Below are 13,683 nucleotides of genomic sequence, written 5' to 3'. Positions count from 1 at the left end.
GGACCTGCACGGCCAGGGAATGGGGTCAGGAAAACGGGGGGGGTAAAACAGAGACCCCAAACCTGCCAGACAGGGGGATACAACACCCTAGAGACCCCAAACCCGCCTGACGGGGGGATAAAACACCCCAGAGCTGGGCCGGTACGTCTCGGTGCCCAGCGTCTGCAGCACCTGCACGGCCAGGAAATGGGGTCAGGAAAACGGGGGATAACACACCCCAGAGACCCCAAACCCGCCAGACAGGGATAACACACCCCAGAGACCCCGTGCCCAGCGTCTGCAGCACCTGCAGGGCCAGGGGTCAGCACAAATGGGGGGATAAAGCACCCCAGAGACCCCAAACCCCCCAGGTTTTGCCAGAATTCACTCGGCATCCTCTAGAAAAATGGTGGTGGGGATTGGAGAGTCTGGCTGGGATTCTCGTGGTGAAGGTTCAATAAATCACCCCAAAAAAGCAAATTTTTTTATGTCAAGATTATCTGGGTAATTTTGTTGGGCATTGGGATTGATCAGGAGGATTTTTGTTGGTGGACTTTGGGAACTTTTCCTTAGAAAAACAGAGGGAGTAGGATGGATTTTTTCAGCATTTTCCAGTCATACACCAGTAAAATTTTCTTTAACTTTTTTTTAAAAAAATAGAGAGTGAAATGCTTTTCTTTGATAAATTCCACTTGAATACCAATAATATTATCTATAAAAAATAGAAGAAGGGATTAGCATTTTTCCTGCATATTCAGTTATACACCAATAAAACTTTCTTTAAAAACCAAAGAGATGAGGATTAATTTTTTCAGCATTTCCAGTTACACACCAACAACATTTCCTTTCAAAACTGGAGGGAGTGGGATGCATTTTATCAGCATTTACAGTTCCACACCTTCCTTTTCCCAGCTTCCACCTAAATGTTGGATTTTTGATGTTGAAAACAGCCACAAATTGTTCAACCCCAGTGCACAGGGACAGCTCCTGATCCCAGTAAAAACCATGGAAATAAAGGATCAAAGGTGCTCCATCCCTCTCACCCAAATTTACCCTGGGATGTGGCTGCCCCTGATCCCTAAGGCTGGGCTTGGAGCACCCTGGGAGAAGGAAAGGTGGGAATGGATGGAATTTAAGGTTCTCCCCACCCAAATCATTCTGGGATTATTGAGAGAGATTCTGTTAACACACAAAAAATAAACATAAAGCTCAGGGCCGAGCTGAATCAGTCACAGAGCACTGCACAAATCCCAGCACCATTTTCTGCTCCCATCAGCCAAAAAAAACCAACAAACCACTGAGCCACCACTTCTGTCCCTGCAGGCTCTGAACTCCAACGGGGCAAAAAGCATCCTCGGGAAAACCCACGGATTTTTATTAATTTTCTATCTGGAACTTGTAATTTTTTTTCCCATTTTCCACTTTAAAAACTTGCTGGGCATGATGTGAACATTGTTCAGACTCATTTCAAAGGTGTTGATGGGGACTGGAGAGCACTTGGAGAAGCTCTTCCTCAGAAAGGGAAGAAAAATCTTCCTCAAAAAGCATTTCCTGCAGAAAAATCAACGCCCAGCCCAGCTGCAGGGGAAACCATGGAATCCTGGAAGGGTTTGGGTGGGAAGGGACCTTAAACCCCACCCAGGGCCACGGGCAGGAACATTTCCCACTGCCCAAACCCCAGTGTCCAGCCTGGCCTGGGGCACTGACAGGGATCCAGGGGCAGCCACAGCTGCTCTGGGCAACCCCTGCAGCCTTTTCAGAGCTCCACTGGAACAACCTCCTCCTTTCAGCTCACCTAAACCAACCCTCCTCCAGCCTAAAACCATCCTCCCATCAACCCCAGAGCATCCTGGGCTGGAAGGGACCCACAGGGATCACCCAGCCCAGCTCCCAGCCCTGCAGGACACCCCAAAATCCACCCTGAGCACCCCCGGCAGCGCTGCCCAAACACTCCTGGAGCTCTGGGAGCTCTGGGATCACCACCCCTCCTTAGGGAGCTGTTCCAGGGCCCAAACACCCTCTGGAGGAAACCCCAAATCCAACTCAAAACCCAACTCAATGCTCCTGGAGCTCTGGCAGCTTTGGGATCACCACCCCTCCTTAGGGATCTGTTCCAGTGCCCAAACACCCTCTGTAGTAAATCCCAAAATCCAACCCAACACTCCTGGAGCTCTGGCAGCTTTGGGATCACCACCCCTTCGTAGGGAGCTGTCCCAGCACCCAACCAACCTCTGGGGGAAGATCTTTGTCCAGATTCCACCCCAAAACTCATCCAGATGACACCAACTCCCAGAACCGAGCAGCTGCTGCTGCTCCAGAGTCCAGGAGGAGCCGTTTTAGGTGGAAACCCAGGGATGAGGATCCTCACCGCCCCCTCCCACGGCACAAACAGGGGGGAGAGGAGGAGGCAGGCCGGCACTTACGAAGTTCTTGACCTCCCTGCGGGCGTTGGCGTCGATGGCGAGCCATCTCTGCTGGTACTGCGCCTTGATGTCGGGGTCCTTGGAGGTCAGCGAGTTCTTGATCTGCAGCCCCGCGGCCACGCGTGCCACCTGGCTGTTCCCGGGGTTGGCCAGCACTTTGGACAGTTCCACCAGGAAGGTGGGCTGTGGAGAGAGCAGGGTCAGCCCCCAGAGCCCCCCTGAGCCCCCCTGAGCCCCCCGGGCCGGATCCCTGCCAGATTACGGGCTAAGCTCCTCTCCAGCGGGGCCGGAAGCGCCGCTGGCTCTGCCCGCCGCCGGATTTGTTCAGAGCTGACACTGGAGCCCAGTTACCTTCCCTGCTCCTGCCTGCCCTCAGAACTCCTTTAAATAAATGGATTTCTGGGTCAAAAAATGGATTTTCTGGGTGGGAATTATGGAGGAACTCCCTGCTCATTGTTTTGGTGGTTCCACACCCGAATGGGATTGGTAAAATGTGGAATCTTTGATCTGTGACATTCCAAACCCTCTGCTGATCACAATGATGGTTAACGCCCCAAATTATGATTAACCCCCCCAAAATGAGGATTAACCACCCCAAAATTATGATTAACCCCCCAAAAAAACACCTGAGTGCATACAAAGCCCCCTGGCACTGGTGCCACTTCCTTTGCCTAAACCTTTAATTTTTAAACCTCTTCTTCTTTTAAACATTTTTAAAGTTTCTTCACATTTCAGAGGCTTCCCTGAAGTCAAGTGTCAGCAGAGAATTTTCAGGAAATTCGCAGGTGAAGAAGCTCCCTTGGGTTTCTCACCCATAAATTAGCAGGAAAATTTGTCTTTTCATGAGGTTTTGGGGTAAATTCAGCTAAAAAAAATGAGCAGCATTACAAGAAACCTCCCAGATTTGAGAGATAAAGGCAGATGTGCCTGAGCTGGCTCCCACCTGCAGAGGTGTCACTGAACAGCTCAGGTAAAAAGGGATAAATCAGCTAAAAGAGGATGAATTAGGGGTGGAGAGGAGGAGGAAGGAGGGTGAGGAAGAGCAGGAGGCTCCAGCAGGGAACTGGGAGATGCTCCCAAACCCCTGGGGCTCTCCTGGGAAAGGCTCTTCCCACCCAGGGACCACATCTTGTGGTGGGGACAGGCCTGAATTCCACATCCTCATCCTCCTGCTTCATCCCCATCCTCATCCTCCTGCTTCATCCCTACCCTCATCCTCCCCCAGGACTCAGCCCCTTCCCCTCCTGGACCATTCCACCTCCCCATCCCACACAAATCCTTGGTGCCAGCCCAAGCTCTGCTCTCACCCTGTTCTGCCTCTCACAAAGCAAAGTAAAAATGAAAGCTTGCCACCAGGCAGAGAGGAAAAATAAAACCTTGGGAAATCCACATTTCCCCAGTTCTTCCCAGCAGTGGAGATCAGGACCATGAGCAGCTCCTGCCCATCACCCCAAAATCCTCACACCACAGAGCCCTGGAGCTCCAGGCTCAGCTGGGGGGTCCTGAGACTCCCCCAGCACCAAGCCAGAGGATTTTCCCTCAAAACTGAGGCTCAGCACATCAATTCTGATCCGAGGGGAGCTCACCCTCCTCCCAAGAGCACCACAAGCACAGAACCTCTGTGGCTTTCCCAGCTCCCAGCAGGCCAGGGGAGGAACTGCTGTGGGGTGACAGGTGCCAGTTCTGGGGGTGATAACGGGGCCGTGACAGGGACAGCACCGAGACACCGGGCCCCAGCACCCCCCGTGCTCCCCATGCCTGCAGGGAGCAGCCAGAGCTGCAGCCCCACGCCTTGACTAAGCAAAAACCCTTCTCAAGCAGCACCAGCCTCAAATCCCCCGCTCCAGCACAGCGACTACGCCCGGGGCTTTGGGCTTTTTGTTCCCCCTTTCTTTTCTTTTTCTCAGACTTCTTTTCTTCCTCAAATCTAAGGTCACCGGGGGTGCAACTCCCCTGCCCAGCCGAACTTCCCTCCCCCACCAGACGCCCCCGAGCTCCTCCCCAGACTCCCGAAGCTCCGATCCCGCCCGGCCGGGGGGCTCGAGGGATGCGGCGGTCCCGGTGCGCCGGGCAGCAGGACCGGACAGGGGTCCCGAGGGCAGTGGAGCTGGGCAGCAGGGCCGGGCGGGGGTCCCACAGACAGTAAACCCGGACACTGGAACCGGGCAGCAGGGCTGGGCAAGGATGCCGCGGACAGCGAGGCTGGGACAGGGTCCCGTAGGAGCGGGCGCTAGGACCGGCCGGGGGTCCCGCGGACGGTAGGGCCGGGCGGTAGGAGCGGGCAGCCGGACTGGGCGGGGGCGCGGCGGGCACTGGGAGGGAACAGGGGTGCCGCGGGCGCGGGGAGCGGCGGGCGGGGCCGGCCGGGGGTCCCCGCGGGCGGCCGGGCTTTAGGACCGGGCGGCGCCCGGGGCCGCGATGGCCGCGGTGGCCGCACATGGCCCGCGGCCGCTCCCGCACCGGCCCCGCCCCCCGGCCCGGCGCCGCGCGCTGATTGGCCGCCGGGCCCGCAGGGCGCGCTGTGATTGGCCCGCGCGGCCGCCGGGCGCGGGCAGGGGCGGCAGCGGCCATGGCGGCCGGGCCGGGCCGGGCCGGGCGGGGCGGGGGGGCCGCGGAGCGCTCGGGGCAGCGCCGGGCCCGCCACCGGCCCCGCCACCCCCGGGGCCGCCCCGAGCGCTCACCAGGTTCTCGATGGCCGCCTGCTCCAGGAACTTCTGCGCCGCCTCGAGCTCCGAGCAGTCTGCGGAGGGGAAACCGGCGTCAGCCGCGGCCCAGCCGCCCGGGCCCTCAGGCTCCGAGCGCGCTCCTCAGCGTGCCCGGGGGCCTCCCCGCCGCCACGGTTCCCGCCCGCCCCACGGCCTCCGCCGCCGCCCACGCCCTCCCCGGGGCTGCGGGCGCCGCCTCGGCCGCCCCGCGGGTTGCGCGGCCCCCGCCCCGCCCGGCCCCGCCGGGCCCGTCCGCCCCGCCGCCCTCAGCCCTCAGCCCGCGCCCTACCCGGCGAGACCGTCTTCTCTAGGATGGTGATGAGCTCCATGGCGGCGGCGTGGCGGCTCCGGCGCCGGCGGGAGGAGGAGGAGGAGGAGGAGGGGAAGGGGAGGGGGGGGGGAAGCGGGGCGGGCCGGAGGAGGGGAGGGAGGGGAAGGGCGGAAAGCCGGGGCCTGCCCCGCGGAGGCGGCGGGCGGAGGCCGGAGCGGGGCGGGGGCTGTGGCGGCTCCCGGTGCGGCTGCGGGGCGGTGGCGGGAGATTATTTTCAAAAAAAAAAAAAAAAAAAAAAAAAAAAGGAAAAGAAGAAGGAAAAAAAAAAAAGAAAAAAAAAAAAAAAAAAGAAGGGGCCGCGCGAGCGGGGAGGCGGCGGCGCGCGCGCGCACCGGGCGGCGGAGGGATACGCCAGGAGGCCCCGCGCGCGCGCCCCGCGCCCGCCGCGCTGATTGGCCGGCGGGGCCCCCCCGGGCCGGCGCGCGCGCCTTCCCATTGGCTGGTCCGGCGGCGCGAGGCCATTGGCGAATGGGGGGGGGGCGGCAAAGGGAGGGGGGGAGCGGGGGAGGAAAGAGAAGGGGCGGGGCTTCCGGCGGCGCGCGCGGGGATTGGGCGGGGCCGGGCCGGGACCATTGGCGGGGTGGGGGGGGAGGGGAGGGGGCGCGACCACGTTGGGCCGCGGGTGGGGGCGGCACCGGGACCACCGGGACCGGCGGGACGGAGAGCCGGGGCACCGGCACCGGTTACGGCCATGGCCGGCACCGCTCCGCCCGCGGCGGGCGCGGAAAGCGGCGGCAGCGGCACCGGAACCGGCTTGGGAGGAGCCACGTGCTCGGCGCGCAGCGGGAAGCGGAGCCGGCGCGGTTTCCCGGGGCCGGGGGTGTGTCCGGGTGTGTCCGTGTGTCCTGCCCGGCCCTGCAGAGTCGCTCCGGGACGGGATCCCGCAGGAACCGGGATGTCCCTTGGGCCGGGATGGAAGCGCTCCCCGGGGAGACAGCCCCGCCAGAACCCGCCCTGCACCGGCTCCGGTGTCCCCCGAGTGCCCCCGGGAGGGACCGCCGGGTCCCTCTGCGTACCGGTGTGTCCCCAAACCGGGGTGACCCCGCACTCAGCCGAGGGATGCGGGAGCGGGAAGGAAAAGAGGGAAAACGGGACAGGTGGAGAAGGCGCGGGTGGCAATTAACGGGCCGTGGCGGCGGGTGGCAATTAGTGACACACAGACCGCAAACACAGACCGCGGCGACAAGCGACAATTACCGGGACACGGCCCGGCCCCGCCCGCGGCTGGGAGGCACCGTGAAGGGCCGGGAGAGGCGAGCACCGCCCCGGGCGGGGGAGCGCAGGGCCCGGCCCTGGCAGCATCCCTCGGTCCCGGAGGATTCCGGGATCCCGGGAAAGGGACGCGCTCCAGAAACGGGATCCGGTGGAATTCGGGGAGAAGGAGGAGCCCGGCTGGGAGAGGGCAGGGTCGGACGGGGCTTGGGGAAGGAATTCCTCCTTGGAAGGGAGGGTCGGGCCCTGGAACAGCTCCCCGTGGAATGGCCGTGATCCCAGAGCTCCAGGAGTGTTGGGTTGGGTTTGAGTTGGATTTGGGGTTTCCTCCAGAGGGTGTTTGGGCCCTGGAACAGCTCCCCACAGAATGGCCGTGATCCCAGAGCTCCAGGAGTGTCTGGGCAGCGCTGCCGGGGGTGCTCAGGGTGGATTTTGGGGTGTCCTGCAGGGCTGGGAGCTGGGCTGGGTGATGCCTGTGGGTCCCTTCCAGCCCAGGATGCTCTGGGATTGATGGGAGGATGGTTTTAGGCTGGAGGAGGGTTGGTTAAAAGGAAGAGGTTGTTCCAGTGGAGCTCTGAAAAGGCTGCAGGGGTTGCCCAGAGCAGCTGTGGCTGCCCCTGGATCCCTGGCAGTGCCCCAGGCCAGGCTGGACACTGGGGCTTGGGCAGTGGGAAATGTTCCTGCCCGTGGCCCTGGGTGGGGTTTAAGGTCCCTTCCCACCCAAACCCTTCCAGGATTGCACGGTCCAGGGAAAACCCTGGAGTGAGAAACCCCTGGGAGCAGCTGGCCCCAACATTCCCATTCCAGCTGCCAACAGCTGCCTCCGTCCAGGGGCTGTGAGGAGATCCCGGCCTCCAGGGGCTTCCCGAGCCCAGGGCACGCAGAGGAGGAGGAGGAGGAGGAGCAGCTCCCGGAGCTTCCTCCCGGGGGCCCAGTCCAGGAGAATTCCCTGCCCAATCCGGGGAAAGGTGCCCGACGGGTCCGGGCTGCCTGCGGGGCTCCCATCGCAGAGATTCCCACGAAGTGCGGCTGTTCCCCGGGGGAATTCCGTGGAGCGGAGCCCGTGCTGGCCCCGGGGCAGGATTTCATTCATTGCTGGGGAATCGGGTGCGCCCAGGGCTCCGGAGAACATCCATCATTACCCCAAAAATGTCCAGGTTGCAGGGAATGCGCATCATTCCCTAAAATATCTGTGTTACAGGGAATATCCAGCATTCCCTAAAAATCCCAGGTTCCAGGGAACACAGAAACTGCCAGGGAGGGGAGCAGGGATGGAGCCGGGGATCTGCAGGCGTGGATGGATCCGTGGATCCCTCCTTGGATCCCTCGGGGACCCTCAGCCCCCGGGAACGCTCCCAAATCCCGTGGGCACAGTCACGGAATGGTTTGGGTGGGAAGGAGATTGAGGCTCGTCCTGTGCCACCCTGCCCCGGGCAGGGACAGGTCCCACTGCCCCCGGTGCCCCGGGGACACCCCGGGGGTGTGGCGGCCACAATTCCCTCGGTAATTACCACGATTCCCTCATTAATTACCGTTCCCTCATTATTCACCCCCTGAGCCCCATCTCAGCCCTTTCCTCTCCCCCAAAACTCCTCCGTCCTTGTCCTGCCCCTCTCCCCAGCATCACTTCGCCTCCAGCCATAAAAATGAGGATTTCCTCTGGGAAGGACCAGCCCCAAAGTTGCTTTCATTGGGATTCAGCCGCTCCCAGCCCAGCCCGGCTCTGTTTGCTGCTGGGGTTGTTGTTTCTGCACCTCTCCCCTGCTCCCTCGGGGTTATTTTCACTTTGTCCCTGTGCAGGGAGCAGAAGGGAAAGCGGCTTAGTCTGGGGCAGGGCTGGTGCTGACAGCAGGGAAATTCCCAAACCCGGCTCGTTCCCAGCCCCAGCCTGGGGAATGCAGCCAGCCAAGAGCTCAGAGCCTCAAAATTCCCATTTTCGGGGTGTTCCCCACCCTGGAAGTGCCTGCATGGTTATCCCATACACTTTGCACTGTTTAATACCAATTTTTTTATTCACAATTAGGTTTTTTCTTTCCTTTCTCTGCTAAATTCAGTCCTGGGCAGTTCTGGAGTGCCTGGGGGTGGTTTTTATTCAGATTACACAGGCTCTGGCCCGGGTCTGTCAGCCTAAACTCTACCCCTGGTGGCACGGGAGGGTCCTGTAAGTGACACCTTGGCCTCTGCTGTCCCGTCACAGCTTTGGGTCCTTTCAGCCTCCAAATAGACCCAGCTTTGGGTCCTTTCAGCCTTCTAATAAACCCAGCTTTGGGTCCTTTCAGCTTTCTAATAAACCCAGCTTTGGGTCCTTTCAGCTTTCTAATAAACCCAGCTTTGGGTCCTTTCAGCCTTCAAACAGACCACAAGGTGAGGACGTGAATTTCACATTGACATTTTTATTAACGCCAACTGTTTTAAATCTTTTTTTTTGTTTATTTTGTACTCTTTTTTTGTTGGTTTTTTTTTAATTTTTTGTGGGTTTTTTTGTAATCTTTTTTTTTTTAAACAATAGCACAAAAATGTCTCGAGGGGGAAGCAGTCTGACAAGTTAAATCTGATGACCTTCCAAAAAAATTAACAGTTAAGCCACACCAAATACGAATTCCTGTTAAAGAAAATAAGGAAAAAGGGAGGAAAACCCAAAAATAAAAAGCTGGAACTCCAACCTTTGTGGATTAGAGGGTGGCTGGTTAGTAGGACCACGCTGCTTTGGGAGGGGATGATGGCACAGCTTCTTCTTCATCATCATCATCATCATCATCACCACTGGTTTAAGGCTTCAGAATCCAATTTTCCACGGCAGAGATGGAGAGGAAGGAGCAGGAGGAGGAGGAGGCAGGGCAGCCCCGTCCCCTGCACGGGGAGCGGGGCCAGGGGGGAATGGGAGATGAAATCAAACTGCACAAACCTTTCAGTTCAGTGTGGCTCTGAGAGGAGTTCCCTTCACACCCCGAGCTCTCCTCGAAGGACATCAGAGACAGGGGTGGGGGACCCAGGGGGACAGAACAGGGGGGTTTGGGGGTTTTTGGGGGTTTTTTGTGGTTTTTTTGCTGAGAGGTGACACGAAAGGGCAAAGGGGAACCCAACTATCCTTGGGGTGGGGAGGGGTCAGGGACAGCTCCCCAAAACCTGGCACAGCTTCTGCCTGGCCCCGGGGCTGCTCCACGCAGGGCTGAGGCCCCACTGCTGCCTCAGACTCTGCACTGACCTAAAACCCCCTGGTCTCCTCTTTTCTGGGGAGGGAGGCTGTAAAAAACAGAACATCTGTCAATGAGAGTGTCAGGAACGGGGAGGGGTGTTAAATATTTTAACCACTGACAAGGCTTGAGGAAGTTTCACAGTTTTGTTATGCTCTATTTTATTACTATCATATTTACAGATTTTTTTCTCTCTCTTTTTTTTTGTATTTTTGTATTTTTTCTCTCTCTCTCTCTTTCTGCAGAATCGCTGATAGATTTTTTTTTTGTTGTTGCTGTTGTTGCTGTTGTTGGTTTTTTTTTCCGAACAGAATTTTCCCAAATTCTTGGAGTGTGTGAGCAGGAACCGATTAAACTCTACATTCACGGTCCAATCCCCACGGGCTTGAGGAGGAGGAGGAGGAGGAGAAGGAGGAAATGAACAAACAAATAAAATAATAAAAAAAAAAAAAAACCCAAAAAAAACGAAAAACACAAAAAAAAAAAAAAAAGAAAGGAAAAAAAAAACCGAAAAGGAGGGGAAACAAACCAAAACCCAAACTCCCAAATTCTTGGCATGTGGGTGGCGGCGGGGCTCCTCCCGGTGCCCGGGGCTGCGGGGCCGGGCGGGCGCGGCGCTCACACGGGCGCGGGCGGGGCGCGGCGCTGCTGCAGGAAGTGCTGGATGCTGTCGGCGTCGCGCCGCAGCCACGCCGCGTTCAGCAGGATGTTCTCGCAGCACTGCTGCACCGTGCGCTCCGCCGACGGCGCCGGGTGGCTCTCGAAGAACGCCTGCGGGGACAGCGACAGCTGCGGCGGCGCCGGCGACACCCCGAGGACATCCCGAGGACATCCCTTCGGGGGCTCGGCAGGGGACGCCGAAATCGCGGCGTGGGTGGGTGGGGAGATGGAAAATCAGCCAGGATGGGGAAACACCTGCAGGGATGGGAACACCTGGAGGGACGGGGAACACCTGCAGGGATAGGAACACCTGGAGGGACAGGAAACACCTGCAGGGATGGGGAAACACCTGCAGGGATGGGGAACACCTGGAGGGATGGGGAACACCTGGAGGGATGGAAACACCTGGAGGGATGGGAAAACACCTGCAGGGATGGAAACATCTGGAGGGACGGGAAACACCTGCAGGGATGGGGAACACCTGCAGGGATGGGAACACCTGGAGGGACAGGAAACACCTGGAGGGATGGGAAACACCTGGAGGGACAGGAAACACCTGGAGGGATGGGGAAATGCTTCCAGGGGTAGGGAAACACCTGGAGGGATGGGGAAACACCTGCAGGGATGGAAACACCTGCAGGGATGGGGAAACACCTGCAGGGATGGGGAAACACCTGGAGGGACGGGAAACACCTGCAGGGATGGGAACACCTGGAGGGACAGGAAACACCTGCAGGGACAGGAAACACCTGCAGGGATGGGGAACACCTGGAGGGATGGGGAAACACCTGCAGGGATGGGGAAACACCTGCAGGGATGGGGAAACACCTGGAGGGATGGGGAACACCTGCAGGGACTGGGCAGTGACCCCAGGGGCTGGACAGTGACCCCTGGGACTGGGCAGTGGCCCCAGGCCCAGTTCAATGCCCCCAGACCCATTTTGGCCAGTTCAGTGCCCAAGTTTGGCCAGTTCAGTGCCCCCAGGCCCAGCTCAGTGCCCCCAGACCCATTTTGGTGCCCCCAGACCCATTCTGGCCCTGCAGGAGCTCCCAGGGCTGCAGTGACTCTGCATTTTCCAGGCCCAGCTCAGTGCCCCCAGGCCCAGCTCAGTGCCCCCAGGCCCATTTTGGTGCCCCCAGACCCATTCTGGCCCTGCAGGAGCTCCCAGGGCTGCTGTGACTCTGCAGTTTCCAGCCCCAGGAGCTGGCCCAGCCCGGGCTGTCCCTGCCTCCCTCCAAGCAGCTTTTCCCAGCACTTGGCAGAGCACCTCGCCCTCTGCAAGGTGACACTGAGGCTCAGACAGGGGAAATTCCCCCTCAAAGGTCAGGAATTCTCTTGGAAATGAGCTGGGAGTTAATTAGGGCTGCTGTTCCTGCTCAGTGTTTTGCAAAAACATAAAATAGGATCAATTCTAATGCAAAATTCCTCTGTAAAGTAATTTCTGCTATTAAATCTTTACTAAGAAAAGTCATTAAATGATAAAAAGGACTGAGCCAGCTCAGGGCTCAGCTGATCTCTGGAATAACAATTCCTCCTGAGTGTTTTCCTAACAAGAACGAGCTAATTAACAAATTAACAGCCCTATTTTAAAGTTTCTTCTTCCAAACTGTTCTTGGAAAGATGTGGGGAAAGAATAAATAATGAATCCACACCCACTCTCAGAGCTCTCCCAATGATGGAGGCTGGGACAATTCTGAATATTTAAAAGTTTTCTTTTTTGGGGAGGCTCAAAGCTGCTGCCAAACCCTGCTGGATTTTATCAAAGTTGGAATCAAGGAAGAAGAAATCAGTGGAAGTTCCAGATCACTTCCCAAATGCTGATTTAAAGCATTTCAATAATATTTTATCCAACCTAAACAGGGCCAGTCTGGGGACAGAACAATAAAATCCAAAAGGATTTTTTTTTTTCCTTCCAGCCAGAGCACCCCAAGTTTATCAGTGACTAATTAATAAATTCTTTAATTAAAGCTTCTTACCTTCACTTCTGCAGCCATTTTATCGTTTGCAAATCCATCCACTGTGAGCTGAAGGGGGAAAAACAACAAGATTAAAGGTGAAATCAGCATTTCCAGTCACAGAGGGCAGGGAAGGGCTTTCCCCAGGGCCCCACACACCTTTATTAATCTGGATATTTATTATTGATTATTTATTATTTATCATTTCCCCCAGGGCCCCACGCACATTTATTAATCTGGATATTTATTATTTATTATTTATTATTTGTTATTATTTCCCCCAGGGCCCCACGCACCTTTATCAATCTGGATATTGATTATTGATCATTTCCCCAGGGCCCCACGCACCTTTATCAATCTGGATATTGATTATTGATCATTTCCCCCGGGCCCCACGCACCTTTATCAATCTGGATATTTGTTATTGATCATTTCCCCAGGGCCCCACGCACCTTTATCAATCTGGATATTGATTATTGATCATTTCCCCCAGGGCCCCACGCACCTTTATCAATCTGGATATTTATTATTTATTATTGATCATTTCCCCCAGGGCCCCACGCACCTTTATCAATCTGGATATTGATTATTGATCATTTCCCCCGGGCCCCACACACCTTTATCAATCTGGATATTAGGAATCCGCCCTGGTATCGGTTGTAGAGCTCCTCCCAGTTGTCCCTGACGAATTTCCACGCAGCTTTCCTGCCCTGCTTGCTGCCTCCAGCCACGCCTCCGATCACGGACACCGTGTCCTGGGGACGTACCTCTTCCTGGGGAGGGGCATTTATCAGCATTCCACATTCCCAGCAATTCCAGCACCTTGGCTTTCGGTATCTCTACAGCCAATCTGTCCTTTTAGGGAAATATTTAGCCCCAAAATTTCATGTGCAACTCACAGATTGAAGGAGAAGCAAATCCCTGAGTTATTGTCAGGTTACACCCACCAAAAAAAAAAAATCTTATTTTAACTGAAAAAGGAAAGATTTGGAGAGATTATTCTGGCTCTGGTAAATTGAGAGGTCAAACTGCATTTTGGTTTCCTGGGAATTGGTGCTGGGAGCAGAGCAGTGCCAGGAAAATTGGGATTAATTCCCACAGCACCAGGGAATCAACTGCTCTGAACACACCAAATCCCCACAGCAGGTGCCTCCAACCAGAGCCATCAGAATTCTCTTCGTTTCAAATCAGCTCATTCAGAGGTTTTTTTAATCTGGAACCACC

At 56.9% G+C, this 13,683-nt stretch overlaps 2 protein-coding genes across 3 annotated transcripts in view; both read right to left on the bottom strand.

Annotated features, from left to right (window-relative positions):
• The window catches only part of KPNB1 (karyopherin subunit beta 1), a gene marked incomplete at its 3' end in the record, with an annotated part of 30,055 nt that extends 24,532 nt beyond the window's left edge, over positions 1-5,523 (bottom strand). Inside the window, exons 1-3 of one of the 2 annotated variants that reach the window (XM_084222376.1) lie at positions 5,397-5,523; positions 5,084-5,142; positions 2,403-2,585 (exon numbers count right to left, since the gene is read on the bottom strand). In XM_084222376.1, coding sequence (XP_084078502.1) covers positions 2,403-2,585; positions 5,084-5,142; positions 5,397-5,436 — 282 coding nt within the window. In that variant the 5' untranslated portion in view covers positions 5,437-5,523. The remainder of the gene's footprint in view (positions 1-2,402; positions 2,586-5,083; positions 5,143-5,396) is intronic. The other variant, XM_084222377.1, reaches the window with a different exon arrangement.
• A 3,500-nt stretch (positions 5,524-9,023) lies between these two features.
• NPEPPS (aminopeptidase puromycin sensitive) overlaps positions 9,024-13,683 on the bottom strand; it is a 39,129-nt gene continuing 34,469 nt past the window's right edge. The window contains exons 21-23 of the mRNA XM_084222444.1: positions 13,077-13,232; positions 12,481-12,528; positions 9,024-10,615 (exon numbers count right to left, since the gene is read on the bottom strand). Of these exons, the coding sequence (XP_084078570.1) occupies positions 10,463-10,615; positions 12,481-12,528; positions 13,077-13,232 (357 nt within the window). The 3' untranslated portion in view covers positions 9,024-10,462. The remainder of the gene's footprint in view (positions 10,616-12,480; positions 12,529-13,076; positions 13,233-13,683) is intronic.

The sequence above is a fragment of the Fringilla coelebs genome (genome assembly GCF_963513975.1).
Source record: "Fringilla coelebs genome assembly, chromosome: 27".
NCBI classification, from domain to species: Eukaryota; Metazoa; Chordata; class Aves; order Passeriformes; family Fringillidae; genus Fringilla; species Fringilla coelebs.
This window is presented reverse-complemented; position numbering and strand designations above follow the sequence as displayed.